Source organism: Exophiala bonariae, assembly GCF_035927105.1.
Source record: "Exophiala bonariae strain CCFEE 5792 chromosome Unknown scaffold_2, whole genome shotgun sequence".
Taxonomy (NCBI): Eukaryota; Fungi; Ascomycota; class Eurotiomycetes; order Chaetothyriales; family Herpotrichiellaceae; genus Exophiala; species Exophiala bonariae.
In genome coordinates this window covers 1,596,402-1,623,468 of record NW_027042477.1, presented here as the reverse complement: position 1 = coordinate 1,623,468, position 27,067 = coordinate 1,596,402, and the positions used below count along the sequence as shown (strand labels likewise).

The window sequence follows — 27,067 nt, the reverse complement described above, 5'->3', positions numbered from 1 at the left end:
AGTAGTGAGCAGATTGAGTGGGAGCAGATCATGGGAGAAGGACAAAACTCCCCACGATCCTGAATCGCATCTTGGGTCTGAGAGCTAAGAGACGGTCTCAGGAGCAGCTGACCAGATCGGACCAGATCAAAGTAGCACATGCTTCATTCCAATCTTGGATTGGAGTGGGATTCGTGAAATGGAAGCCACGCAATGAGGAATTCTCACTGGGAATCGTCCTTTCCATTTGTTTCTTGGTGGGGCATCGATGATGTCATGGCGTCACAGTGTCTCATTCAAGTTGTGAAATTTAATGGCAACAGCCTGAGCGACGACGCGGCTGCCTCATAACCACTGCACCACAAACAAGGCAACTTCTGTCTATAAATGAGGCCACCCCTCTCCTCTTCAACTCTTCCAGACCACCAACTTCATTCATCAATACTCACGTACAAATATTCAAAACATTCAGATCTATCCTTCCCAAGAAAACTCTCAAGCCTCCCACACTTACACCACACAAGTTCATCATGTCTTCCACCGACAACACCTCCACCCTCAAATCAGTCGTTGACACGGCTACAGGCTATGTTCAGTCGGGTATTGCCAGTTTTACTGGCAGCGCTGGCGATACAGTGAGATAACCCGCCATCTCTGATTGACTCCAATACTGACCGAACTCCAGGCCAAAGCAGAGGAGTACAAGAACAAAGGTGCTGCGGAGTCAGACCTTTCTCACGCCGCGGCAAAAGCTGGTCCCTTCACCATCAGCTCCTCAGGTGCACCTGCCAAAGACAACGCCGACCGCACCCAGGGTCAATGGGATCAAACTATTGGTAGTGCCAAGGAGACCGTTGGTGGCCTTCTAGGTAATGAGAATCTCAAGCAACAAGGCCGAGAGCAAAACCTCCAAGGTCAAGGTCAAGAGGCTAAGGGTCAACTCTCTGATTTGGGTCAAGGAATCAGTGATCGTGTTGGCGGAGCGTTAGGAGGCGCCGTTGCTGGTCTTACTGGTGACCGTGAGGCTCAAGCCAAATATGCCGATCAGCATGACGAAGGAAAAACCAGACAACGTGGTGTTGAGTTGGACCTGGACAAGCAAGCAAAGGCTCAGGAAAAACCAACCTCATAAGCTCAGATACGATGACGAATGATGGCACCTCGACCCTTTCTAGCACTGTATGATTAGCGCAGTTCACGATACCCCATAATCAATATCTTGTACCCTAAGTCCAGCTCAGTGTTTCTGTGCCTTCACATATTTCGCAGCAGTCGGAAACATGCCATGGCTTGTCGATCATGTCCCATGCCCTGAAATCAGTCAGTCGTGGAATAGCGGTCCGACTTCCGTCGTAGCTCAACATGTCATGAAAAGACCTTGTAGGACAGTCGTCAATTCAATTGAGCACGGACAAAGCTCTATCCCAAAAATGTATAGACCATGGATAAGAATCCTCAATTGTGACAGCTCTATCATTGTCAATGGCAGCCTCCCCCCGGACAAGAGGAGGGTGGATGAAGGTTGACCACCAAGTTCAGCCTTGTAAGCCGAGGTCCAAGCTCACATGCCCGTACCATCTCCCCGCTTTCGTTTGTTAACTACTATCACGATTGACCCTTGTTAAATACCTACCATCTAAGTATCCCGCAGGTGCTTGAGGCTAGGAAAGGTACTTACCGAAGGTGCAGCTCCCGGACTCGGGTACTCGTGACAAGGATTTTCTCACACCACTTGATGCCCCTCAAGTAAACATTCGGTACCTGACTACGAGCATGCTCTGGGTCATCCGCGGGTGACGTCTAGACATGCCTACTTGTGCCTAGGTAAGTCCACGGGTTCGCAGTCCTCGTACCATCTTAGTATGCTCGCGAGGCCGAATGCTCCGCTTAAATCTCCGCGAATTTCAAATCTAGAATTATCGGAGTTCAAGCTGCATGATTGGAGCTTGAGGACCGTAGCTAGCAAACCCTGGCCGAACAAACCTACCGTCGCTTAATGCTGGTAGACTAGGCATATTTACTATATACATCGATACTAAAGCAAGGCTTCCTCCGCGTATTGCCACGATATATCTTTCCCCTCGTCAATCTCTAAGACGTGCTCCAATCATCAAGAATTCTCCCACAATTCATACAAGCACCATCGCCCATCAAATCAGCGAGCCATGAAACGAGTCGAGACTCCAGTCGAGGGCCTCCCTCCCATCAAGCGGCACATCGCGACACACGACTCCGATGGTAAGTCCGTGTACGTGGCGTCGGCGCCCGCAGCGCAATACATCAAGGTCCCCGGCACCGGCGGTGCAGCGAGGCTATGGTCCGTAGACTCAGTGCCCGCGAAGCTCGAAGGCGACGCAGACATGAAAGCATATCTGGCCGACAAAGGTCCGACGAGCTGGGCGAGCTCTGGCATCGTGATCCCCAACGGTGCGAACTTGCTGGTCATGGACCTGGAACCTGGCGGCACGAGCCCCATGCACAGGACCGTGTCGATTGACTTCTCAATCTGCGTTCATGGCGAGATCCTCCATGAGTTGGATGGCGGTGAGACGGTTTTGTTGAAGCCTGGTGTAAGTTCTCCTTGGAGCGTTTGGCCCACCCCCTTTCCCCTCCCTTCTCTACGTGCTTGAGGATTGATCTGATCTGGTCTGTGTGTGATGTTTGCAGGACCATATTGTTCAGCGAGGGACAAACCACAAGTGGCGGAATGCGTCGAGCACGAACCCAGCTCGCTTCATTGCTGTAACCTTAGCCTGCGAGCCCTTTGACATTGCAGGGAAGCTATTGAAGCAGGAGTTCAGTGCTGAAGGACCACCGGCCGAGAGACGAAAGGGGAAGTTGTGAGGAAGTGATCAAATTCCGAGGTATTAGTGCCGTCCTAGAGATCTTTCGAGGGCTTTTGTGTCTCGAGATCTCCGAATCTGGCTGTGATCGAGCTGTGGCGTATGCCGATTGAAGCCAGAGCCACTGCCATTCAAGGTCTCGCGGCGGTTCAGCCAATACGGATAAATAAATTCAGGTAAAGATCTAAATAGCCGTCTTGAGGCGTGCTCTCTTAAGAAATAGATATATAAAGTCCGCGGTTCAAGTGAGGAGTTTCGCCATTTAGTCATCGACCTATCCTTATAACTTTCGCCGTTTGACTTAGGTATTTCGTGGACGGGCGGCCGCCAGTCACATCCGGCATTATCCGTGCCTCGACCTTAACAACACCACCTCTACCACCACGTGTTTTGAAAAGGGAGTGCTACACAGACTGTTTGTGCTACAGCGCTTATGCTGGAGTAGTGTCTCTCCCCTCCCAACCCGGGACCACTGCTATTCTCATCTATAGGGACCTAAATACATATCTGCCGATTTACTTCAGACCCGTAAAACCAAGTTGATATTGCAAAGGTACATCGTAACATAAGGCAGATCATTTGATCGATATAGCGCATCCCAGCTCCAAGTCCCATCGCATTGCGTGTAGAACGCATCTCATTACAGTAACGGCATCCGCAAGTGCGATTCTTCCTATGCTTATTCGCCCGTAGGAATGATTACCTGCTTCCCTGCCCGAAGCCGTGGCAATCGAATTGGAAACAGAAGAAGGCACATGAGAATTGATGCTATGATAGCACACAGAAATGTGTGGCGAAGCGCGGTCGCATAGGCGTCGATAACTAACGAACATTAGCAAGAGCTATCCACAGGAATGTGACTCATGATTGAAAAGTCACTAGACTGACCTTGTCCTTGCATCGGTTCTTGAAGAGCCTTTATACTCTCGACAGACGTCCGGACTGCGCGGATCACTGCCTCACGTTCAGGACCAGTAACATTCTCTCTTAGGCCTGTAATCAAACGGCTCTGAAACACCAAGCTCGAGATTGCAACTCCCAAAACTGTGCCCAAATTCCTCCACAGCCCTATTGTTGTTGTGACAACGGCTTGGTCGGCCTGCTCAGACACTGCAAGCGCGCTCATCATAGTGTTTGGGAACACAAACCCTTGGCCAAGTGGAACACCAGTGATCAGCATTAAACTAACTAGCTGAGATGTGCTTTTGTCAATACAAGACACAGCGACGGACCCAAACACGTATATCACAGCGCCGAGCACCAATGTCGGCTTTAGCCGTCTGGTGTATGTTATGATATAACCAGTCGAGATGCCTGCAAATGATCCTAGGAGGCTGGGAATAGCCAGTCGAAAGCCAGAAGTGGCAGCACTTGTGAGCATCACAGCTTGGAAGAAGAGCGGAATATTGAACAACACTGTGTTGGATGCGATGGCCCCAAACATGTTGGCAAAGACCATGTTGGCTATCGGAGACTTCCCGAGCAAGCGGAAAGGCATCAAAGGGTGCCTCACTTTTGCTTCGACCGCGGCAAAGAGGCATGCGACAACAACAAAGATGATGGCACAAGAGATTACCTGAAGCGACATCCATGGGTACACATTGCCTCCAAGGTTTAGTGTCAGTATCAAAGCGGTGACTGATATGACAAGGAACAATGATCCAAGGGAGTCAAATTGTTTGAGCGCAGTCCACGCGCCAACTCCGTCCTTTTCGATCAGCATTGGTCCCAAACGAGCAGGTGTGAAGAAAAGGGCCATGATGAAACATATGGCGATAGGTGGTACTTGTATGAGGAAAGCAGCCTTCCAGCCCAAACTGTCGCACAAAGCGCCCCCAAAAGCAGCCCCTGATGCTGATCCTAGTCCAAATGCAAGATTGATATGAGACTGATATACTCCTCGGTCCTCAATCCGAACAAGGTCTGAGATGATGATTAGACCCATGGACATCGTACCACCAGCACCTATCCCACATACAGCTCGTGCGGCAATGAAACTCTGGATGCTCCCGGCAAGAGCACACCAGAGTGTTGTCAGTCCAAAGATCGCCAGGGAAGCCAGGAACACTGGTTTTCTGCCGATGGTGTCTGAAAGACGTCCGAAAAGAGGCTGAAACGCAGTACTTGTGATGAGAAACACGGTACTCAACCATGATGCCGCTTGAGATGCTCCAAAGTATGATGTGATGACAGGATGACTAGAGGCCATCAATGTTGAGTCAAAGCAAGCGATGAAATACCCGAGAAGTATAATTAGAAAGACCACCCAGAACCGACGTGGAGATAGACCTATGAATCTGGTATCTGTAGATATACCGACTCCTTCGAGCTCCTGGGGACCAGTATCATCCTTTGTAAACGTGCCGTACGCCTTGTTATCTGGGTTTCTTGCAATTGTCGACTTTGAAATGGTCTGCGGACGTCTATCGATCGATGCGTCATATGAAACTGGGGCTCCTAAAAATGCTCCAGAATTGAAGGAACCGAATTGGGCAAAGCTGAGCTGCAATTGATCGATATCAACATCGCTGGAATGTGAAGAGCTGGAGGACGAATCGCGACGGAAAAGCTCAGTGTTCAATGATGACCTGGAAAACGAACGCCTTTCTGCTTCGTTGGCGACTTCCTCGAACGGCCAGTGATCCACTGAGCGTACTGTATCTGGAGATTGGGCTATTCCACTCAACCACTGACTTTGCATCGATGGAAATGATTCTGGCATGGCAGCCTGATCGACGATAGTATCAAGGGTCTTATGCGTTAAGCTCCGATCACGATTTAAGAAGGTGTTGCTTCAAACACAATGGGGACGATCGATATTGTATGGCTTTTGTGATATCGGGATGTCCAGAAGGTAAACGCTGTTGCATTGTGCAGTACCTCCAGCAAATCGATTTGCATCGAACATGATTGTATCCTTAAGTACCGCATGCTCAGAGGCATTCTCTTCAAATCCATGTTTTGTCGACAGACTTGACCATTGTGCCATCTAAAATTTCACCATGTTACCAGATCTGTCGCGAAGCCGAGAGACATCCGCCGCATAGTGGCAGTACGCCGCTGTAGTTAGTGGTCGGCTTGCACACGGCAGAGTGAGTAAGGGGAAGGCCAGTGGGCAGTTGGCCGTTGGGGAATGACAACGACGTCACCCCCACCTCTGGCACATCAGAGTCTCTCAACGCTCCGCGGTCTGTAGATAAGGAATGCACACCATCCAATCATAGCAGTGCTAAGGCTCTTGATATCATGCGAGCTTGACACCTTCTGGCCACCACACCTTCAATGTACCCTGGCCAAAGCCAAAATGTGTAGTGGCCGCTCATCAAGGCCGATCCTCTAGAAAATTTGACTCTCATGAGCCAGTTGCGGCAAGCACAAACCAACGGCCAGGCGGCCGCCATGCTTTTGATCAACTATGCCCGTGGTGCAGATTCCGCAGGCCTGGCAGCCCAAGGGTTCTCCCGTGGCGGGAGTACAGCCTGACACGGCTTCGTTCGCCGTTACAGTTCGCTACCAATGAAGACGTTCGTTCGTCGGCTCCAGTGGAACTTACTATCTTCATCCAAGAGATATATAACTCGGTGACCCAGCTCGACAACAATGATGGAGTTTTCTATCAGCAGAGCTCGACTTCATTCATCAGGCCTCAATTGTCTCACCTCATATCAACCAGACAAACCGCTTGAAAGCATCCTCCACCATCAATTTCCTTTACGCCGCAGAAATGTCCGATTCAGACTTCAATAAGGGCAGCACAGCAGTCCCAACCTCCATTGATAAGGATATGAAGATCCTTGAAGATGGGGTCACTGCTCCAGAGGCAGACAGCCGAAGAGTGTCCGCCAGCATTTCTATCGACCCTGTTGCTGAACGCCGGCTTGTCTGGAAGTTTGACCTTCGGATCTTGCCAACACTGGCCGTCATGTATTTGTATGAACTGGGTTTCTGTCATTTGTTCGATTTCCGATTCTAACTCTATGCTTAGGTTCAATTCATTGGACAAGTCAAACCTCGGCAATGCCAAAACAGCCGGCCTCGAGAAGACATTGGGTCTTGTAGGAAACGATTACAATCTTATCCTTTCGATCTTCTTTATCCCATACGTCCTTACGGCTCCTTTCTTGGGCATCGCCGGCAAGAAGTGGGGTCCGGCGAATGTGCTTCCTCTTATGATGTTCAGCTTTGGAACCTGTACCCTGCTCGTTGTTGCAGTGAAGGGATTTGGAGGTCTTTTGGCACTGAGATGGTTTCTGGGTATGGCGGAAAGCGCCTTCTTTCCAGTGAGTAAATTTACAACTGATATTCTATCGAACACTGCTAACTCATTCAGCTCGTAATCTACTATCAAACCACATTCTATCGTCGTGGTGAACTTGCTCGCCGTCTTGCGATATTCTATGCGGCATCTTCAATTGCATCAGCATTTGGCGGTCTTCTCTCTTATGGGGTTTTCCAAATCAAATCCGGTAGCATTGCAAACTGGAGATACCTCTTCGTCATTGAAGGCAGCTGTACAATCTTGTTCTCCTTCTTTGCCTTCTGGTATCTACCTCGGGATGCACAAAGCGCCAAGTTTTTGACGCCCGAGGAGAAGCAACTGGCATTTTACAGAATACAGGTCGACTCGTCCTCTGTTGTGGGAGAGAAATTCAATCTGCGATCTGCCATGTCTATTTTCAAGCACCCAACGAGCTGGATCATTCTGGGAATTGAGATCTGCCTTGGTGTTCCATTGCAGTCTGTGTCTCTGTTCCTCCCAGTCATCGTTAAGCGACTCGGCTATTCTACAGTCAAGACCAACCTCTATACCGTGGCACCAAATATTTCTGGTGCAGCGATGCTCCTCATCCTCGCATTCGCATCCGACCACACCCGACTCCGCTTCCCATTCGTCGCCCTCGGCTTCGCCTTTACTTGCATTGGCTTCATTATTTACGCCACAGTCGACATCCATTCCCAGCTCAACGTCGCCTACTACGCATGCTTTATGATGACCTGGGGAACCAGCGCCCCAAGCGTCATCCTTGATGTGTGGTACAACAACAATATCGCGGACGAGAACAAGCGAATGATGCTGACCAGCATTGGTGTCCCCGTGGCGAACCTCATGGGTGTTGTCTCCAGTAATATCTTCCAGGCCAAGGATGCACCAAAGTACATGCCAGCTTTGATCACGACTGCGGCATTCGGTGCTTGCGGCTGCTTTCTCACTCTGTTGCTTGGCGCCTGGATGGTTATCGATAATAAGAGACGCGATGCCAGAGACGGAAGGAAGATCAAGGCTATTGATATTCCCTCTGAGTTGTTGGCCGCTGGTCCTGATAGTCCTAACTATCGCTGGTGCTACTAGACGACTTCACGCTAGCAAGAATGAACGTTATGATGGAATGACTGGTGGTTTGGGACAAGAGACATCTTAGGAGGAGGCAGATATGTCAAAAGGGGCCTAACGACGTCGGGATTTACGATAAAATCGATTGCCTCTTTCTTTTCTTCAGCTCTGATATTTTGACCACTTGGCACCCACAGCGGACGTCAGAATCTGTGGACCAATACTCTACCCTGTACTCGTTGAGCACGGCGGGCGACAGGGTAGGAAATAGCGTTTGTTATCCACGAATTCTATCATGCCCTGGGCAATACCTACATAGCTTTTCATCTCTGTCAGATTGAAATACTCTTTCTTTAGACATTCCAAATATATGATCTCTACTATTCACAGCCGGCTTCCGCACCTAATGCCACGCGACTTAGGTCTACCGACTGGCTTGAAATCCTTTCGAACAGTGTGGGTATCAAGAATGTGCGTAGCCGAGATGAAATCTCTTTGTGGAGCTATGCGAAGCAAGCCACCGAAAAAAGGAAAAGGGCGCGCCGCCTTGCCACAGCCGATCCTATCACTCTGGAGGGTTTGGCACGTCAGCCGACCACTGACCCGCGTCTTCCATCCACCAGCCAGCATCGAAATCTATCTCATTTAAGCTCGTCAGACTGTGCGGGAAGAAATCATACGAGACGCCGGACCAAGGAGTCGAGGGTGAAGTGAGAATATTCGGCCCATCACCGGTCTCGGAATTCATGTCATCGCCGCCAGTCGTCTTGGTCAAGTTCTTTGCCATGTGGTCCAGTGACGTTGCAGCGAACTTCGCAGGCCAGAAACTCGTCCCGTAGGCCGACAGGAGTTTTCGGTAGTATTTGAGTCGGCCGTCCCAGTATCGTACCCGACCTTCGTCGGTGGATAGGCGTTTGAGGCTGGCCATAAATGTTCCAGCGAGCGCGAGGTTGAAGCCAGAGCCTAGGTAAACGGTTCAGTCATCGACGGGAGTTCAGAGAGACTTTTATTTGAACTTACAAGACCACCAGAATGTGCTGAGTCGGTTGATCTGGAGTGTTTCTACCAAGGATATCATGCTTGAAGTGCTCTCAATAGCGAGCTCGAATTGATGGTCTAGGGTGAAATTTCTGCGATATAGTTTTGGAAATATGCCACGCAGTAGCATGATCCTGACGGTGTAGAAGGCAACTTCCAGGCTCCCTGAGAATAATGGTCAACCAAATGAACCAATTACTACTTTGGGCTTCTTACCCGTCACATCAGGGAAAAAACGCTGAACAAGGATCGGATCCAGATACATGGCTCGCCAGGTAGCAAGTTTCTGCTCAATTCGGTCTGATATGTCGATAATGTGTTCGCCACTAACGGTCCTCAGTTGCACGACCGAGCTGAGTGTGAAGAAGATGGAGAGAATCTCGTCCAGTATCACGGTTAACTGCGCCATTGCAACGAAACAATGGATACCAGTGGTGAGCTCCGGTCGTCTCGGCTCATCTTCTACAGCACCGTTGTTGGCTGTCATGCCCTCGAAGTCTATTGCTGAAAGCATTGATGTTGTGGTGTTGTTATCTCTGATGTAAGATGGTCGGCCAAGCGCCATCGCGAACCTGATCGTTCAGAAAGGAATATGACATTGCAGAATTATTGGCCTCACCACTTGTCCTGCATATACATCGACCACCACAGCCGCTTTCTCCGGCGTTTCACAATTTCAGGAATGCTCCAAGCTGAACAATCGATATTGAGCCCGAGATCGTGGCAGATGCCAACAATGGTCCCAATCTAGGAGAGAGATATAGTCAGCGTTGTAGACAGATATATACAATGATGGCGAAGCATTGTACAACGATTTTGGTAGCCCTCCGAGAAGGATGAATCAAATGACGGGACTCAAGTTGTACTTACCACGGCCCACATTCCAGGTGCGCTCGTGCTCCTACAAGAATCAGCTCATATAACAAGTATCTCTCTGAAGAAACTCACATTTTACCCCGAAGGGCTCTTTGTGTGAATAGTATCGCAGCTTCGACTGTCTCCAGAGTTGGAGATCTTGCTTCAAGCAGGAGAGAGGCGGAAAAGCCTTCAATAAGAACATTGTTGTCAAGCCCTTGCAATTCAGGTGATGTGTACTTCGAAATAATGGCAATCGCATTGATCAATAATCGAGAATTGTGTTTCTTGGCTCGGCTTTCGTCTAGCAGTGGATATGCCGCATGTGATTGCTCGAAGAAGATCGATTGCACAATTGAAGCATCTGGGTCAGCGCGCAGTACATGATGATTTGATGTGTCTGATATTGCTGATATTGACGATGATGCGCGCTCCTTGATGAACGAATAATCAGCAACTTTCCCTTGGTGTAAGACTCCAATAACATCGTACCCTGAAGTAAGCCTCGCGTGCTGGATCATTTCCAATAGCTTGGTCTCGCTCAAGAGCGAAGTAAACATCGTCCGTACCACTTAAGCCAATATATTTTCCTTCCCCTATGCTGACTCCATTCCTTGTAGGCTCCAGAGACTGTGCATTGGATCGCCTGCCTAAAGTGTCCTGTGCTGTTCCAGTGGACGGCCCAGAGGACTGTGCCGCTGATATCCCAGTCGGGGTTTCGACTGCTTTCACCTTGCGTTTGCGGGCAGAGGGCTCTGAGCTGAATGTACAAGGAATGGAACGCCTACTGCATAAAGCACAATCGCCTTCAGCGTCCCTGACACAACATACTCGTCGCCGTCGGCAGTTGTCGCATGGCTTCTGCTTCCGAGATCGATATTTCCTCGCCGGTACGGCTTCAGCCGTGGCCATGGTCATATGCTCGGTATCCTAACGATGCGAGAATACATCATCTTTGTGTCTTTATCATTGGGCACAGCCACTTGGACATCCGCAGCATGCCTTCTGAATTGCTCTGAACACATCCTTCAAAAGAAGAAAGTTCTTTACGATGTCAAGTCCCTGCTCTCGAATCACAACCGTCCAAATGTGGAAAGGGTTGACCGCCCTTGATAAGGAAGATAAGGGACAATGCCTGACCAATTTTGATCGTCACGTGTCTCCTTGCACTAGAGATTCTAGTGTGCCAATTGCTTGTTCCGGGGCTATGGCTCCGGGGTTTTAGTTGGTGCTAATTATCTACCTAGATATATGCTAAGCACGAATGTACCGTATTCGCGACGACGTAATTTTTTGCAAGGATTTGTTAGCTAGATTATATAGTTCCTACAGCTCGTATATTTATATAAAACTCTTGTATTTACCATAAGTAGAGTACATAGAAAAGATCTCTACCAATCTAATAGAACATAAATAAGTCCTAGTAAAGAAGTCAAAACTTAGAGTGCGAGGATTTAGCGTAAGGATTCTAATAATCTATGTGTCCTTACAAGATATTACAATTTTCGCCGTTCGACTTAGGCACCTAGGTACATTTCGTGGACGGGCGGCCGCTGTTCGCATTCCACGTTCAGGTCTTCATGCTTCGACCCTGACGACAACTACTTCAGCAATGGGTACAAACGAGGTTGCCATGAATTGCCTCGTCCGAATCATCGATTTTACGGCGATCATGTTGGAATGACACCCTCAAAGTTCTGCTTGACTTTTTAACCTGCTGTTCGCCTTGGCTTGTCAGCCTCTTATTTACGCCTGTGTAGGTTAATTACCCCTCTTTCAAGTGCCTCCTCGACTCGGTGTCAAACCCAAATTATTGGTGATCTTTAGTACCTAGGTATCTAAAAGGTAGGTTTGATGGAGGCTGCTTGGCCACTAGCTCGCAGTCAAATAGCTGGAGGAAAGAGTGGAGTTCCTCTCCAGGTTACCTCCTAGTGGTACTTTCACTTTCATATGTGCCTAGGTATGTCATCTTTCTCATACTCACAGATGTTATTCCTCAACCCACGAAACATAAACACACTGCAAAAATCATGTCCATCGTGTTCGAAGGTGATATGAAGGCGGCCAGTCGGCGTGTGCCCGACTCCGCTCGTCGTCGCGCTTTGATCTCTTGTGATTATTGCAAAAAAAGACGGATACGCTGTGCGCGCGACTCCATCGGTGAGTGTGCTGTCCAGCATCTTTTATTGGCACCGACAAGCTGACAGCGAAAATTCGAAGAAGTTGCGTGTAAAGCATGTCTAGACAGCGGCGTAGGATGCAAGTCGACGCTTCCCCGGAAGAGGCTCGCATACGGAAGCGTCGATTCAGTTGGTCCACGATACCAAGCGCTTGAAGCTCTTGTGCAAAGCATTTACCCTGGTGTGGACTGCAATGACCTTCAGACGCTATATCGCCTGCTTGGGGAAAGAAATAGTCCCAGGTCTGGACATGACGTGGCCGTCGATCTTTCCCAGCTCGCACATGTCGACTCCCACAGGTCAGACGGGCAAAAGAATGCGAGAACAGGTTCGTCGTCGAACGACCCATCAGCATTTCAGGCATTTATCGGTGGCGCTTCAACGATAGGATCTTCGGTTGCCGCACAGACGCCTACATCTACTGTCACCATCGGTGTACCTTGGCCCGCCAACGTCGATCCTACAGTACAAGGCACGGTCACCAATCTGGCGGAAGAGACCTGCATACCCGCACCTCATGGTGTTGCTCACTATGTCGGTCCCGCCTCCTCATTCGAGTTTGCAAGGGCCGTGAGGCGCTTGGTCGGAGTGCGCAGCGAGACACTTGACGATACCCGTACTCGTCTCGGCCGACGAAGCAAGCTCCGGGCAGAGTTCGCTAATCTGAAGACCAGCATTGCGCTTGAGCCCAGAATTCAGGCTCACCCGGCATCTACTGTGAGAGAGCACAGTAATGAACGGCCAACTCGCTTGTCGCCTGGCGAAACTGAGGGCAATGAGGGTCTACGATCCGTGAGTCCATCCCGTAGATGGCTCCGGGCCCTGGTCCCTCCCAGAGAGATCTCAGACAGGCTTGTCCAAGCATTCTTCGATCGCTTGCATCCCAATTACATCTTATTTCATCGTGGCACCTTTCATACTCGATATGAATCGATTTGGCAGCGCTCTCCGATCTATCGTTATGAGCGTGAGCCCGGTTGGCTATGTTCATTATTCATGGTTTTCGTCTTCGGTGCTCAATTACTCGAGCACGAGGGGCTCGAGGATGCTGCAGGAGTGCAGAGGAGATTTCTGAGGCACGTCCGGGAGAGATTTCACCATCTAGCTCTTACCGCAAATCTTCCCAATGTTCAAGCATTGCTTCTGCTTCAACTGTACGAACACAACGCTGGTGAGCGGAATACATCGTGGATCTTGCTTGGACAAGCAGCTCGTATGTCAATTGCCCTCGGTATGCATCGGGAGGGAACCAGTCACAACTTCGACGCCATTGAAAGAAACACTCGAAGAATGGTGTGGTTCACGCTATATTCATTCGAGCAGTATACTTCCCTCCAATTAGGACGACCTTCCACCATTAAAGCCCTCGAAGTCAACGTTCAACTCCCCGATGAATCTGTCCTTGATGGAAGCGACTACCCACCCGACTACATCAACCACGCCTCAAAGTTAATGGACCTGACTTCGAAGGTTCGACACTTCGCCACAGCCGCATCACCAAACTGCTTCGACGAATTGTTCTTGACTTCCATGATTGCCAGCCTCACAAACATTGCCAAGGAGCTCACTACTTGGTATACGCGGTTACCAAGACACCTACGACCCGAGTGGTCGTTCATCAGTCCACGACACCTTCGTGCTGTGCTGCTTCTACATATCAACTATCATCACATTGCCTCTGTGTTGACCAGGCCATATCTATTGGCCAGAGTCGATCACGACATCAAACACCAGGCCGATTCGGGCTCTAGCTTACCCTCTGAGACCATATCGACCGTCAACTTGGCACAGGAGTGCATCTCCTCTTCCGTGGCGGTCGCTGACATGCTCCACCGGCTTTCATCGGAATCGTTACTCGAAGGTTTAGGTTGGACGGACTTTTACTACCTGTATCATGCAATGCTTGCTCTATGCCTTGACTTCTTGGGCCGTCCACACTTGGCCGTCACCAATGAATGGACTGTCAGGGATCGTTCGATCAGTGCCAATGTTTCATTCATGATTGAGATGTGCCAAACTCATCAGCTCGGGCCCACGTATCGGATTCTGTCTCAGGTCGCCATTCAGCTTGCTTGTATCGTCGGTCTTGCGGGAGAAGACGGGTCTAGGGACGAACCGGAACACATCGCAGGCAAGGAGACTTCTCATGATGAGTTGATCGCTGGGATGGGAGAAGCGAGCACGAATATACCGAATCCCAATAACGTTGGAACGAACCAACATGAAATGTTTGTGCCCTATGCGGAACCAATCTTCGGCTTTACTCAATTCAACAACAGCACTAATGATGGCAATGCTTTCTGGGATTTTTTCAACGTCAATCTTGTTGATCCGATGGATCCATCGGCTAATTTGGGTATGCAATACGTAGGGAATACTTTCCAAGATCCCTTTGCGCCTCCGTCTGTCTATAATCGCTTTGACAATTGGCCTTCTTAATCTATTCTAAATCCCTAGGAAATTGAATATTTTATACCAATATAATGGATGACTTTCATGGTGCTGCCACAGAATCTCATCCCACACCCCCTGAATTTGTTTTCATGAGACAACATACTCGTGCATGGATTGCTTGAAGGGCTCCCTATACCTTTGGAGTCGGGAGCGCGCCATAGATACCAAGCTATAGTTGGCAGGGTGCCCTAACAGTAGGAAGCCTTTCCATCGCGGGGTTGGCGGTGTACCCTAAGACTCGAACAATTTCTCTAGTATGCATATAACACCTTGTTGGTGGCATCACTCTTCTTGATCTTAGAATTCGTCCGCATCAACCACACTCGCAGGATCCAGGCACACACAATAGTGACGAAGGAGAACGCGGTATTGGAAGACATCGCGATCAAGTATTTTGGTCCATTTGACTGGGGATATAGGTACTAGGCCCATGTTAGCTGAAAATTTCTCCTACTGCGTCGAACTAGTTCTTACTGGAGTGTAGATGAAGGAGGCATTGCCGAACATGTTGACAATCGACAAAGCAGCTGCCTTCTTTTCACTGGTCTGGCCCAGTGTTGCTGTCACCCAACCCAAGATGACAGCGTTGACGGCATAACAACCAGAAGCGAACAAGAAGCAAGCTGTATACCTAGCCGCGACATTCATCGTGCAACTTGCAGTGATGAAGCCCACCATTGCCACCGCCATGCCACCTGTAATATGCCAGGTACGCTCATTGAATTTTCCTGAGCTGATTCCCGTGCCCAGGCAAGCTAGGGCTGAAACCAAGTATGGAGGGCAGGTGAGTACCAGCGTCATGGTGCGGGAGAATCCAAGGGTTCTGACGACGGTGGGAAAGAAAGAGTTGAACCCCGTTGCGGACAGATGGCAGTTTTGCATGAAGGTGAAAAGCCACAGGCGAGGATCGCGAACGGCTTGCATGAATCCTGCGCGTGCCCCTTTGTTGCTCTCTAGTCCCACTGTGTCTTTTGCGATACGTTCGTGCGCGAGCTGTCGCTCCTCTGGAGTCAACCATCTAGTCGTCAGCGGATGATCTGGGAGGAAGAACATGCTGATGATTGCGACTCCAAAGGTAACGGCTCCTTCTATTATGAACAACCATCTCCAGCCTTCGAGCCCATGCTTTCCGTCGAGTGATGCAAAAGTCGCTGCAGCGATGAGGCCCGAGGTGGCAGTTGCGATAATATTTGCGGAGTATAGGATGGAAAGTCGTGTAGCGATCTCCTTTCTAGTGTAAAATAACGAGAGCAGATACATTGCACCTAGAGAGGGTTGACGGGTGTGAGCAATGGAACTCCAACGTGCTCCCGATGTTCATTACCTGGATAATATGGTGCCTCAGTTATTCCCAAAAAGAACCGAACCATCAACAGACCGATATAATTATGAGCCAGTGCGGTACATGCGCTCACTATTGCCCAGATTGCCATGCACGCTGCCATGTAGTAACTCGGCTTGAAATGCGCTTTAGACATGATCATGTTGGATGGTACTTGCATGACAAGATAACTATTCATATCCGTGTAAGTTGTCTTTCGTCTTGAAGGTTTGAAGTGTAGACATACCCAACAAAAAGGATTGAGACTGCAACATTGAATTGCGAGCCGACCAATCCAAGATCTTTTTCCAAATTGTTCAGTCGAGCTTGGGCAATCGCATTTCGATCCAGATAATTACTGCGGAAGTACTTGTCAGCATTTGTCGATCCTTATGTAGGAGTCATATATCATACAGGTAGTACATAGCCCACAGTACCGGAAGAATTCGTCGATCCAGCTTGCGGCACAGCGCGATCTCAGCAGCGCTGGTTTTGTCGACCGCTCCTGAATAGTCACCATCTGCTGAAGCATTCAGACTGTCTTCGGCAGAGGCGACCTCCATCTGCACCGAACCAGGCTTCTCAGGATCTTTGACTTCTTTGACCGTCATGGTGATAGTGTTGTCCAAGGATGAAGAAGGAAGACTCTCAATGAAACACTTTTGAATTGAGCCTGGTGAAGCGATGCGAGATGTCATCTTTTATATGCCAGACATATCATATCGGATGGCATATGTAGCCACCTACCCAGTAGGATACCCCGTGGAATGATCCAGTTCACGGATTTTGATAGCGCTTTTAGCCGCAAAGGTGCTAGTCCTCATGACTCCATGTGACTTTGATATTGAGTTTTCTCAGCGTTGCTGAACACGAGAACCCCATGGAGCAGCCGTGTTGGATAGTCTGGAGTGGCCCCATGATGATTGGCTCCAAATGAAGATCCGGGAGCCCCGCCAATTCTCACTAACCCTGGAAGATAGATCCGCGAATCTATCAAGCTAACCCTGGAAGGCTGTACCGTCCGATTTCAGCACTAACCTTGGAAGGTTGCTCCGTCATACTCTTAAGTCCACGGCCCAGGCACCTGGGGCATGATAGAATTCGTGGCTCACGAATGCTATCCGACCCTGTCGCCCGCCGTGCTCAACGATTTCAGCGTACCGGATTAGCTGAAGGACGCAGTTGGGTGATCCACGAGTTCTGACGTCCGCCGGGTGCCGGGGTAGAAAGTGGAGGACTGTTCCTAGAGGGAGGTGCCTTGTGGAGATTGCCAGCATGTTGCTCTCCTCAACCTCGTACGAGTGTCGGTTTAGGAAACGGATGCTTCCCGGCTCGGCGATTGCTAGAAACTACGAGACCTCAGGGGTGTAGAGCCTTGGGCCTTTAGAGGCGAGAACATGGCTCAGTTTGGAAGTAATCGTGGTCAATCACTATTTCGTTCGGTGCCGAATGCCGCAACAAGAGCAATAGGCTACGATGCACATGTTGTATAAGATCATTGCTTCAGACCTGTGTTTCTGTCGGAATTGAACATTCATCAACCACTTCCAAAGTATCCAAGAAACAGATTAACTACACTATAGAATCATCATCAAAATGCTCGACCTCCGAGGACTTACACCTGCCCCAGTCACTCCCTTTTTGCCAAATGGTGATGTTGACTACCCAGCAATTTACCGCCTTGGGTCGTGGCTTGGGAGCATTGATGGCGTGAAGGGCCTCGTTGTTCTCGGCCACGCTGGCGAGGGTACTTTTCTCACTCAAGATGAGCAGGCAGATGTGATCCGTGCCTTTGTCAAATCGGTCGATAACAAGATTCCCATCATTGCCGGTATCACTGGGGAAGGCACCGAAGTCGCTGCTTTGGAAGCTAAGCGTGCAGTAGAAGCTGGCGCACAGGCTGGTCTCCTATACCCATCCCACGGCTGGTTGCGATTTGGATACCAACCTGGCGCTCCCCAGGATCGTTATCGACGGGTCTATGAGGTCAGCAAGCTACCTCTCATTCTTTTCCAATATCCCGACAACACCAAGGCCACATACAACCTCCAGACAATGCTTGATATCAGTGCCCTCCCCGGGGTATTCGCCATGAAGAATGGTGTTCGCAACATGCGTAGATGGGACACTGAAATCCCTGTCATCCGAGCCGAGCGCCCAGAACTCCAGATCTTGACATGCCACGACGAATATCTCTTGCACACTGCATTTGATGTTGATGGCATGCTAGTTGGATATGGCAACATCGCGCCAGAACTTCTCCTCGAGTTGATCAGTGCCGGCAAGGCACGAGACTACCCAAGAGCTCGCGCTGCTCATGACAAACTCCTCCCAGTCACGAAAGCCGTCTATCATCGTGGCTCTCATATGGAGGGTACCGTGGCCTTGAAGCATGCACTCGTCGCTCGAGGAATCCTCAATGACGCCACTGTCCGGTCACCATTGCTGCCCTTGCCAGAAGGTGCCGAGCAAGAGATTCACGCTGCTGTTGCAGCTGCAGCTCTCTCCGTTGTTGGAACTGCTGGTAAAGCGTCCAAACAGGCGGCACCCCTGCCTAAGGCGATGCAGTCAAACGGAACCAACGGTACGCTGGAAAACGGTCACTCAAATGGAGTTGCTGTTACTGCTTAAGTGGTTCCGGGAATGATAAATGTTTCGGGTAATGGCAACACGGGTTGTAAATATCATATTATAGCTTCTTAGAGGAGAATGAGTAACGATTGGCTTACCACTGATATTGTTACCGAATTGCGTAGATGTTTGTGAAAGATATCGAATATCTCGAGATGCGACTAACATATTTCGTGGCTGGGTGAAATTTGTCCTGATGAGGGACAGGTAGGCCTTTCAGCCAAAATACACCCTTCTAGACTGCGCAAAGGTCGTACTGTTGTAGACTGAGGAAATTAAAAGGCTTACCAATAGCAAATTGGTTTAGAAAATTATGTACCGAGTAGATGATGAAGCTTGATGATTATCGGAGATAAGGCTGAATCTCAGCCTCGTTAAACCACGTGACTGCACATCTGACGTCGACAGCCTGAGCCTGAGCCCGAGTCCTAGGCTTGGCCAATTAGAGGCCGAACATCAACTCAGGCTGCGGACACATTGACCCAGCTTACATATATTCATTGCGACTTCAATGGCAGGAGGCGTGCCACAGAAGACCCTCAGCTGGCTATACGATGTTTTGAAGCGTGTATGTGAGCTGCGGAACATCTTGCGGTGACATGATGCTGACCAAAATCGCAGGAATATCGTGATCCCAACCGAGCGTATTCCGATCTTGCACATGTTCTCGGTCGACATCCTGGGTTCGGACCACGGACAGACGTATACAGTACGCTTCTTATAAATAAGAGCTCTATGGAATATGTGCTGAAACAGAATACAGCGTTCGAAAATGGTTCTTCCGCCCTCCTGGTGCACTTACAGGGCACAATCCCGGTGAACTTTCGAGGGAGCACGTATCGATTTCCTGTCTCGTTATGGGCACCTCATACATACCCTTACGATGCACCCATTGCATATGTGACACCCACGGATGGGATGGTGATCCGCCCGGGACAATATGTAGGCGGAGATGGGAGAATATACCATCCTTATCTGGCGCAGTGGAGAGATGCATGGGATGTAAGTAAAGAGACGTTGAACACCGAATACCATCAAACTCCTATATTGACGGGGTCATAGCGATCTTCCATACTCGAATTCCTATCAATTCTATCCGATGTCTTTGCCAAAGAGCCACCGGTGATGTCGAGAACACAACAAAACCAGCAACGACAACCCCAGCAGATTCCCCCACCAGTCCCACCTTTACCCCGGGAGGTTCAAAGTCAGGGAGTCGCACCAGGCACATCGTATTCGAGTACACAATCACCTCGAGCCTCACCAGGTCCACCACCTCCGCCACCTAAGGATTTCACCCAAGCGGGCTCATCCTCCGGGCCAGGGAGTTCAGGACCACCCGCACCGAGGCCAGGCAGATACGATGCTCCTCCGCCTTTACCGTCTGAGGGACAACCATGGCCGCAGGCTCCATATGGAAATGGCAATGCCCCACGTCCGACCAGCGGCATGAATTATATGCCACAACGGACCAGCAGTCTACGACAATCAACTCCGGCACAACAATCACACCCATCCCCTGGCTATGACCAACCTCAGCCTCAACAGCCTCAACAGCCTCAATATCGCCCACAGCCCCCTCGACCAGGTGATATACAGCAGCAACAATATTCTCAACACCAGCCACCTCCACTTCAAATCTCAGACCCCAGAAATGGTCCACAAGCCCAAACCCATAACCAGAATTGGCAGAGACAACCACCACCTCCGACACAAGGATACAACGAACGACCAACAACTCACCATTACTCTCAGAGTACATCTCAACCACACCCACCGCAACAGCAACAACATGGACCACCATACGGGCAACCACAACAACCTCATTACCATCAGGGTCCACCGCCCCCCTCCCAGCAACCTCAACCCCAACCCGCAAAACCAGCAGCGCCCCCAAATCTCCTCGACTCACCGTTCGACCTCCCCCTCCCAACATCCAACACCTCGACATCATCAACAACCATCCCATCAAACCCCAACATCCCCGTCCCACCGATCCCGGTGAACCCCGAAAAAGAAGCCCTCCTAACACACCTCTCCCACCAACTAACGCAATCGCTGCACCAACAAATCACGCAATCAACGACCGCGCTCCCGGCGCTCTCATCACAGAACCTCGCCCTGCAGTCGACGCTACAAACGCTGTCCCACGAACTGACCCAGCTGCAAACCCTGCACACGACACTGACGTCGAACCTGAACCTCCTGTCGACGTCGCTGTCCAAGTCCGACAAGGTCATCACGTCCGCGCACGCCCGCTCCGCCGCGAACGACGTGCCGGCCGTCGACGAGATGCTCGTGCCGCCCAACGTCGTGGCGCGCCAGCTGTACGACGCGGCCTGCGAGGAGCGCGGCATCGAGGCCGCCATCCTCGCGTTGCAGGAGGGTTTTGTGCGAGGCCGCATCGGTGGCGATGTCTGGTCGCGGCGGACGAGGGAGCTCGCACGTGAGGGCTTCAAGCGCCGTTGGGTCGAGAGGAAGGTCGCGAGGGGCATGGCTCTGGATATGGGTATGCTGGGGAATGGTGTCTAGCTGTCTCTACCTATAGTATGAATGGAATGCAATTCAATGTGAAACGATGATTGGAGAACTACCTCTGTACTAAGCAGTTTTCTACCCTTTTCTTGGTAGAGTGGATACAATTCTCTCATTTTCGGTAAAATCCTTGAAAGCGCGCTGTGGCAGCGCGATATAACGCCATCCCACGCCCATCCATTTCTAAAACAATCAACATGGTTTTTCCCCGACGATTTTCCAATTTATTTTTTTTTCCAATTTTCCCCCCCTTTCCATTTTCCCATTTTCATCACTGATTGTTCACACTCGCCACGGTTCCAACTCAATTTCTAGATGCTTCAGCAGCGAGCTGCTGTTGGCGATGCTTCTCGCCCATCTTCTTGTACTCCTCGGTCATCATGAGCATGCCGGTGGGAGCCGGGACCTTGAAGTCGTAAGATGAGAGGTACTCATCTGGCTGGACTGGTCCGTTGGAATTGAAGAGGTCTTGGCACCAGCCAGCTTGTGTTGCCTCAATGACGGCGTTGAGGGTGGGAGGGGGTGGGCCAGGGCGGGCCTGTGTGCTAGCAGTGGCCTTGGTGGTTCGTGCCCCGGCAGCGGGAGCGGCGCGTCCGGTAGCTGCCTTCTTGGTTGTACTCGCTCTGACATTCTGGGGTTGAGGAACGCCGGCCTCGCGATTGTGCTGAGGTCGCATCTGCATCTGCATCTGTGCCTGCTGTTGCTGTTGCTGCACTGGCATGTACTGCTGGTGGCCATGTATGATGGGCTGTTCATGGTACATGTACTGTTGCGCATGGTACATGTTGCCATGCTGGTTGTGCATGCGCAGTGGCTGCTCATGCACCACATACTCTTCATGGTAATCCATGCTTGGTCGCTGGTGATGCATAACCGGCTGCTGCTGATGCATGGCTGGTTGCTGGCGACGAATGTATTGCTGCTCATGAACACGAGACTGGTGAGAAATCTGGTTGTTATGGAAATTGTTCATATCCTTGGCTTGTTGCATTGCAATGAGCTCGGGAGGAACCTCAGAAGGAAAAACTGTATCCAGGAAGCCAGACTGCATTGGCTGATGGAAGGACTCCTGTTGCGGTAGCTGGTAGTATTGTTGGGGGGGTTGCTGTTGCTGATGATGCACAACACGTCGGCCATTGGCTCCAGAAACTGGACCATGGCTACGGCGACCAACAGCGAAGAAGTTCTGTGGTTGCTCATAAGAGCGCTGACGAGGGTTTTCGAAGCCGTTTGCGTTGACACTGCCCTGGAAGAGGGGTTCCATCTCATGCTGTAGCACGGTTGACTCGGGTGCAGAGTTTGTGCGTATGTGCTTGGGAGCTGGTTCTTGAGGATCAGTCCCAGATCTCTTCCTCTTGCCAGCTGCGGCCTGCGACGGGGTCTGTCTGGTAGCAGGAATTTGTGCTCTGCCTTTGCCCTTGTTTCGACGTGCTTGGGATGCCTGGGTTGTTGGAGTTGTCTTGTTGGCTGGCAGTGGAGTACCAATAATGGCCAGCTCATGAGGCTGTAACGGCATCTTGCCCACACTCACCCAATCGACCTCAAAAGATTGCCGAGGAGTTGCCTGCTGTGGATAGCTGAGGGTGCTGGCAGGACTCGGTTCGAATGGGCTTGCGCTGAAGGGAGAAACAAAAGGAGAGCAAAGCATGGCATTGTTGAGGTCATTTGTCTGTGTGGTGTAGATGAGTGGCGTGCGAGGGATAAGTCCATTGTCAAATGCCTGTATGAATTCCTCGGTGGCTGGTTGAGCGTCGTGCTGGCTGGGTGTAAGTGTCTGCTGTGGGTCATTCTGGACAGCTGCAGAAGTTGAAGCCCAATCATAATTCTGATCTGTATATACAGAAGTATCCGTGAACACTTCGGATGGCAGTGGAAGAGGGGCGGGAGCTTCGTCTGCTTGAACTTGAGCTGGAGTATTCATGGTGTTCTGAGGAAGTGCATCAGCGACAGATGAAGGCTGCGCAGTGATGGTGGTATTGTTGGTGTCCATGTCCCTGGTTGTGCTCATGTTGTAATTCTCGATGATGGATGGCTGCTCTGAGGATGCAACATGAGAAATGCCACTGGGACCAGCAACGACTGGGAGGGAAGTGTCGAGTTCGCCAAGACCACGACTCTGAACCTCAGGCTCGGTGGAAATTGTGGAAGAATACCAGGCCGACAATTCAGCTTCAAAGTCTAAATTGCTAAGATTGTAGTCGAGGACCTCAGAGGAACTCGGAAGAGGCAGAAAAGCGGACTGTTCAGTGGTTTGGAAGTTGTTTGGTGCAATTGGAAGCGTTGGCTGTGTGGCTTGGGTGGAGACAGGTGTGTTATTAACTGGGGCAGAAGGCAACTCTTGGGCTGCAGCTGGTGGAGAAATTTCCTGCGAGTTGGCAGTGGTGGCAGCCCCCTCATGAGCGCTGACTGGTGTTGTGACTCGAACAGCTTCTCCAAAGTCGATGGAAGAATTTGCAGCCTCGTCAGTCGAGAGTGTGAAAGCCGGTTCAGGGGCAGTGATTGCTAGACTTTCTGAGATGGGCGCACTGAGGCTAGCAGCTTCAGAGGTGATTGATGCTGATGAGATGTCGGGGTTTGGGACAACTTGACCAGCAACCTCAGTCTCTGTAGTGTCAGCTGCCGAAGCAGGGCCTGGAGTAGAAGTAGATTTCATTTCTGCTGCAATCTGGGTATCCATTGCAGCAGCGTCGATGCCAGAGTCCATGTTAGCAATGGCGTCTTCAAAGAAGTCGGTCATGGGCATGTCAGAGAGATCGAAGTTGATGAATTCAGAGAAGTCGGGGTCGTTGGGAGGAAGGAAGTTATTCATGTGGAGGTTCAGGTCAACTGAATCAAAGTTCAGACCGGAGTCTAATTCAGAAGGATCTGCCATTTTGATCAGGCTTCCACCGTGGGTCAATCAATTGAAGAATGATAAAGGGGGCTCTTGAAGACAAGCAGTAGTGTTTGGAAAGAGGATTGAAGTCAAGAAGTTGGATCGATTGGATTGCGAGAAGAAGACGAAGAAGATGAAGGCGAAGAAGGAGTTTGTAGAGCGAAGAAGAGAGAAAGTAAGTGAGAAGACCTGAGGAGTTGGAAAGAGAAGAAATAAACCATCGGCACCCCTGTTCACCTTGGCCGAGTAGAAGTGAATATTTCTATTCATGAGACCGAAGACAATGAGAACCCAGCCTCCTCTATTCATGATGTTGGCGCCGACTGACAGAATTTGCGTCGACGTGAATGAAGAAGCCAATAGGAGGCCGGACATGTCCATCTCTGCCGGCACTGGCAGTGAATGAAAAGGCAGCCTCTGAAACGGCTGGGTTTCTGTTTGTGGTCAGCAGCCACCATTGTTCTTCGATTGAAATGCCACGGAAAGTGAGAGAGATATCTGAGTCTCGAGCCAGGGTCTGCAGATATCTGAAAACAGTCTCCGGCGATGGACCCTGAGCTGGCAGTCGCGACCATGGTTACGGGAGAGTCTCTAGTTTAGCAGTCGCCCCTGCCGGAATTCTGCTGCGAGAACGATGGTCTTTTTGAGTGTTGACATATCTCCCCACTGGCAGGGTTCTCTTCTCACCAGGCCCCTTCCACTGTTTGCCTTCTAATGCTGCAAAGTCGCAAACAGCATACAGATTACGCGGATTCTCATTTGGTTTTGACATTGATTCTTGGTCACCGATTTTGCAAGCAGATGACCCTCAACGTAGGCTAACCTCTCTTGATGACTCCCAGCAGAGCTCTTCTCTGCGCCTCAAACTTTTGATTCTCATTTTGGAACAAAGTTGAAGAGCTGTTCAACACAGGCGTACTAGAGACTGGAGCTCTCACCATGAGAGGCTTCCATCGAACAAAATCCACCAGGTTTAGGTGTCTACTATCTTGATGCCTTCATACATAGCATCATTCCGTATCAGAAACTTCATTGAACCGCTTGCACTGTAGTTTTCAGCAGAATTGAGAATGAAGGAAGTGATGTTGTTTTGATGTTGTTTGAGCGACGTTGCTCGACCAATCCTTACAACCACGCTAAGAATGCACGGTCACGTCATTGACAGATTGTACGACACCCAGCAATGTGCAAGGACTACAGGCTCACTAGAGTTTCAAAGGCAATAGAAATGGTGAGAGGTCAATCCTAACGTGATCTATCACCATGTTCAGACTCGTCCATTTACATAAGTATTATCTTCCAACTTTTGTGAATCTCTCCGTGGCAGTGGCAGTGGCCAGCGACCAAGCAGGAGGCATCAGTATGAACAGAGCCCCCCACCGTTGTCTTCCATATTCCACGAGCCAGCTAGACCAACAACCTGAGGTTCCTCTGCATCCAGCTCTGCAGCTGTGATCCTGCTTTCCACGGCAATCTCGTGGTCGGCCTCAGTGCGACGCCCTCCCATAAGTAGCTTTCTCGCCCACTCATCAATGGCAGGCTCACCAGTCTCATCCCTAGCTTGTTTCAAGAATGGGATAAGTGCTGTACCTCCTGTACCTCGCATCTTCTTCTTTCTCTGCGACCCTTCCTGCGGTCTATCATAAGAAATCGAAGCAATGCCTTGTCCCCGACGAGGAGCCGCATCGGGACTGCTCTCATGCCGATTCCTGCTCATACTGCGGGATTCCCTGCTTTTGACAATGATATATCGAGACACCATCTGGATATGTTTATCCCGGAGTGACCGTAGCATCGCCAAACATGCGTCGTATGCCACAGTCAGAGACCGGTTAGATTTGTTGTACTCAACAAACTCTCGAATGTTCGAGACGCCCTCCACGGCCTGGAGAAATCTCCGATGGGGACCAGGCATATACTGTCGCATGTCGTGTATGAAACTGTGTCTTGGTTTGGGTGCACCACCAACTTCCATCTCGGACTCGGAGGTGGTGTCATCTTTCTTAGAGCCTGTCGGGCGATGCTCAACACCTAGGACAATGTCAAAAAACTGAATCATGCTGCTTTGAGCATTTGATCCTCCTCCATATTGTCTCCAACTGGCATTCCTACTCCCGTCGTCATAGAAGACGCCCTTGGGAAGCCCGGCATCTTTCATGTTCTTGCTTCCTGCCAAGAATGGTCGTATGCGGTGATAGAAAACATGTGGGTCGCAACTCTCATACATCCTCAACAGCATGGTGCCCAGCTCATCCAAGGTCTGAGCAAATGACTGTAGCGACTTGGTGACGGTTTCGACGTCATCCATGCGTGCAGCCCGCATGGCGTCAAGCATCAATGATATAGAAGGTCCTCCTTTTGCCTCCATGGCCACGCTGACAAGATAGAACCATTGCTCGTCAAGCGAACCAGTGAAAGTATGTAGGGCGGAGAGATTGTCAAGGACGAGGGAGTCGGAAAGGAAGATGGGTTTGAAGTTCCATAGACACAAGCCTGCGTACGTAGGGACCGGAGGTATTTCGAGATGTTCACATATCTGTAACAAAGGGTATGTGACTGACGGTGGCAACCTCTGCAGTTTGTTAGTTCTTGTTGGATTGGGGTCTTGTTTGGCAACTGACCTCGGCCGGCTTGTCTCCACCCCATATATAGCCATTGGTGAAGAAGGTGAGAATGCAGTATGCGCGTCGCCACTCTGCTTCAGTCTCCAGATGGACTGCTGGTATAATTGGCAATTTATCAATCACTGTTCGTAGTCGCTTGGAAAGAAGTAATGACTGAAAATTGTTCATGATCCGCTCCCAGCGGTCATACAGTTGATGAGGAAGGCATTGCAGTGGAAGTTCAGAGGGGAGAAACCCCCTCTCTGATGAAACTCCATAGTCTTCTGGTCTGGGGATGGGTGGAAGCATGTTTGGGGGTATTGTATAGACTTGGGAAGCCTTTAGGGGTGGCAAACCCTTGTCAACAAGGCTCTCCCACTTAAGGTTCAAGGTGAGGGTTTAGCGACTGAAACGTAACAAG

The 27,067-nt window shown here is 50.2% G+C and overlaps 11 protein-coding genes across 11 annotated transcripts; 6 read left to right on the top strand and 5 right to left on the bottom strand.

The window, feature by feature from the left end:
* Window positions 1-509: 509 nt before the first annotated feature.
* Window positions 510-1,111, top strand: LTR84_005102 (uncharacterized protein; the record flags this gene model as incomplete). The annotated part of the gene is made up of 2 exons (XM_064848674.1): window positions 510-614; window positions 665-1,111. The coding sequence occupies 2 exons, from the start codon at window positions 510-512 to the stop codon at window positions 1,109-1,111; spliced, it is 552 nt and encodes a 183-aa protein (XP_064711298.1).
* A 1,033-nt stretch (window positions 1,112-2,144) lies between these two features.
* Window positions 2,145-2,823, top strand: LTR84_005101 (uncharacterized protein; the record flags this gene model as incomplete). Its single annotated transcript, XM_064848673.1, has 2 exons — window positions 2,145-2,549; window positions 2,647-2,823. 2 exons carry the CDS (start codon window positions 2,145-2,147, stop codon window positions 2,821-2,823), a joined length of 582 nt encoding a protein of 193 aa, XP_064711297.1.
* Window positions 2,824-3,654: 831 nt separating this feature from the next.
* On the bottom strand, window positions 3,655-5,523 carry LTR84_005100 (uncharacterized protein; the record flags this gene model as incomplete). Its single annotated transcript, XM_064848672.1, has 1 exon — window positions 3,655-5,523. One exon carries the CDS (start codon window positions 5,521-5,523, stop codon window positions 3,655-3,657), a length of 1,869 nt encoding a protein of 622 aa, XP_064711296.1.
* A 1,023-nt stretch (window positions 5,524-6,546) lies between these two features.
* LTR84_005099 (uncharacterized protein) lies at window positions 6,547-8,172 on the top strand (the record flags this gene model as incomplete). Its single annotated transcript, XM_064848671.1, has 3 exons — window positions 6,547-6,752; window positions 6,808-7,102; window positions 7,153-8,172. 3 exons carry the CDS (start codon window positions 6,547-6,549, stop codon window positions 8,170-8,172), a joined length of 1,521 nt encoding a protein of 506 aa, XP_064711295.1.
* Window positions 8,173-8,719: 547 nt separating this feature from the next.
* On the bottom strand, window positions 8,720-10,903 carry LTR84_005098 (uncharacterized protein; the record flags this gene model as incomplete). Its single annotated transcript, XM_064848670.1, has 8 exons — window positions 8,720-9,117; window positions 9,175-9,357; window positions 9,409-9,764; window positions 9,812-9,939; window positions 10,063-10,093; window positions 10,141-10,481; window positions 10,540-10,802; window positions 10,879-10,903. 8 exons carry the CDS (start codon window positions 10,901-10,903, stop codon window positions 8,720-8,722), a joined length of 1,725 nt encoding a protein of 574 aa, XP_064711294.1.
* Window positions 10,904-12,077: 1,174 nt separating this feature from the next.
* Window positions 12,078-14,666, top strand: LTR84_005097 (uncharacterized protein; the record flags this gene model as incomplete). The annotated part of the gene is made up of 2 exons (XM_064848669.1): window positions 12,078-12,086; window positions 12,255-14,666. 2 exons carry the CDS (start codon window positions 12,078-12,080, stop codon window positions 14,664-14,666), a joined length of 2,421 nt encoding a protein of 806 aa, XP_064711293.1.
* A 266-nt stretch (window positions 14,667-14,932) lies between these two features.
* LTR84_005096 (uncharacterized protein) lies at window positions 14,933-16,613 on the bottom strand (the record flags this gene model as incomplete). Its single annotated transcript, XM_064848668.1, has 5 exons — window positions 14,933-15,103; window positions 15,156-15,946; window positions 16,006-16,193; window positions 16,250-16,360; window positions 16,417-16,613. The coding sequence occupies 5 exons, from the start codon at window positions 16,611-16,613 to the stop codon at window positions 14,933-14,935; spliced, it is 1,458 nt and encodes a 485-aa protein (XP_064711292.1).
* A 985-nt stretch (window positions 16,614-17,598) lies between these two features.
* Window positions 17,599-18,633, top strand: LTR84_005095 (uncharacterized protein; the record flags this gene model as incomplete). The annotated part of the gene is made up of 1 exon (XM_064848667.1): window positions 17,599-18,633. One exon carries the CDS (start codon window positions 17,599-17,601, stop codon window positions 18,631-18,633), a length of 1,035 nt encoding a protein of 344 aa, XP_064711291.1.
* Window positions 18,634-19,144: 511 nt separating this feature from the next.
* LTR84_005094 (uncharacterized protein) lies at window positions 19,145-21,165 on the top strand (the record flags this gene model as incomplete). Its single annotated transcript, XM_064848666.1, has 4 exons — window positions 19,145-19,201; window positions 19,255-19,342; window positions 19,397-19,635; window positions 19,696-21,165. The coding sequence occupies 4 exons, from the start codon at window positions 19,145-19,147 to the stop codon at window positions 21,163-21,165; spliced, it is 1,854 nt and encodes a 617-aa protein (XP_064711290.1).
* Window positions 21,166-21,472: 307 nt separating this feature from the next.
* Window positions 21,473-24,040, bottom strand: LTR84_005093 (uncharacterized protein; the record flags this gene model as incomplete). Its single annotated transcript, XM_064848665.1, has 1 exon — window positions 21,473-24,040. One exon carries the CDS (start codon window positions 24,038-24,040, stop codon window positions 21,473-21,475), a length of 2,568 nt encoding a protein of 855 aa, XP_064711289.1.
* A 1,360-nt stretch (window positions 24,041-25,400) lies between these two features.
* Window positions 25,401-26,955, bottom strand: LTR84_005092 (uncharacterized protein; the record flags this gene model as incomplete). Its single annotated transcript, XM_064848664.1, has 2 exons — window positions 25,401-26,615; window positions 26,665-26,955. 2 exons carry the CDS (start codon window positions 26,953-26,955, stop codon window positions 25,401-25,403), a joined length of 1,506 nt encoding a protein of 501 aa, XP_064711288.1.
* Between the last annotated feature and the right edge of the window lie 112 nt (window positions 26,956-27,067).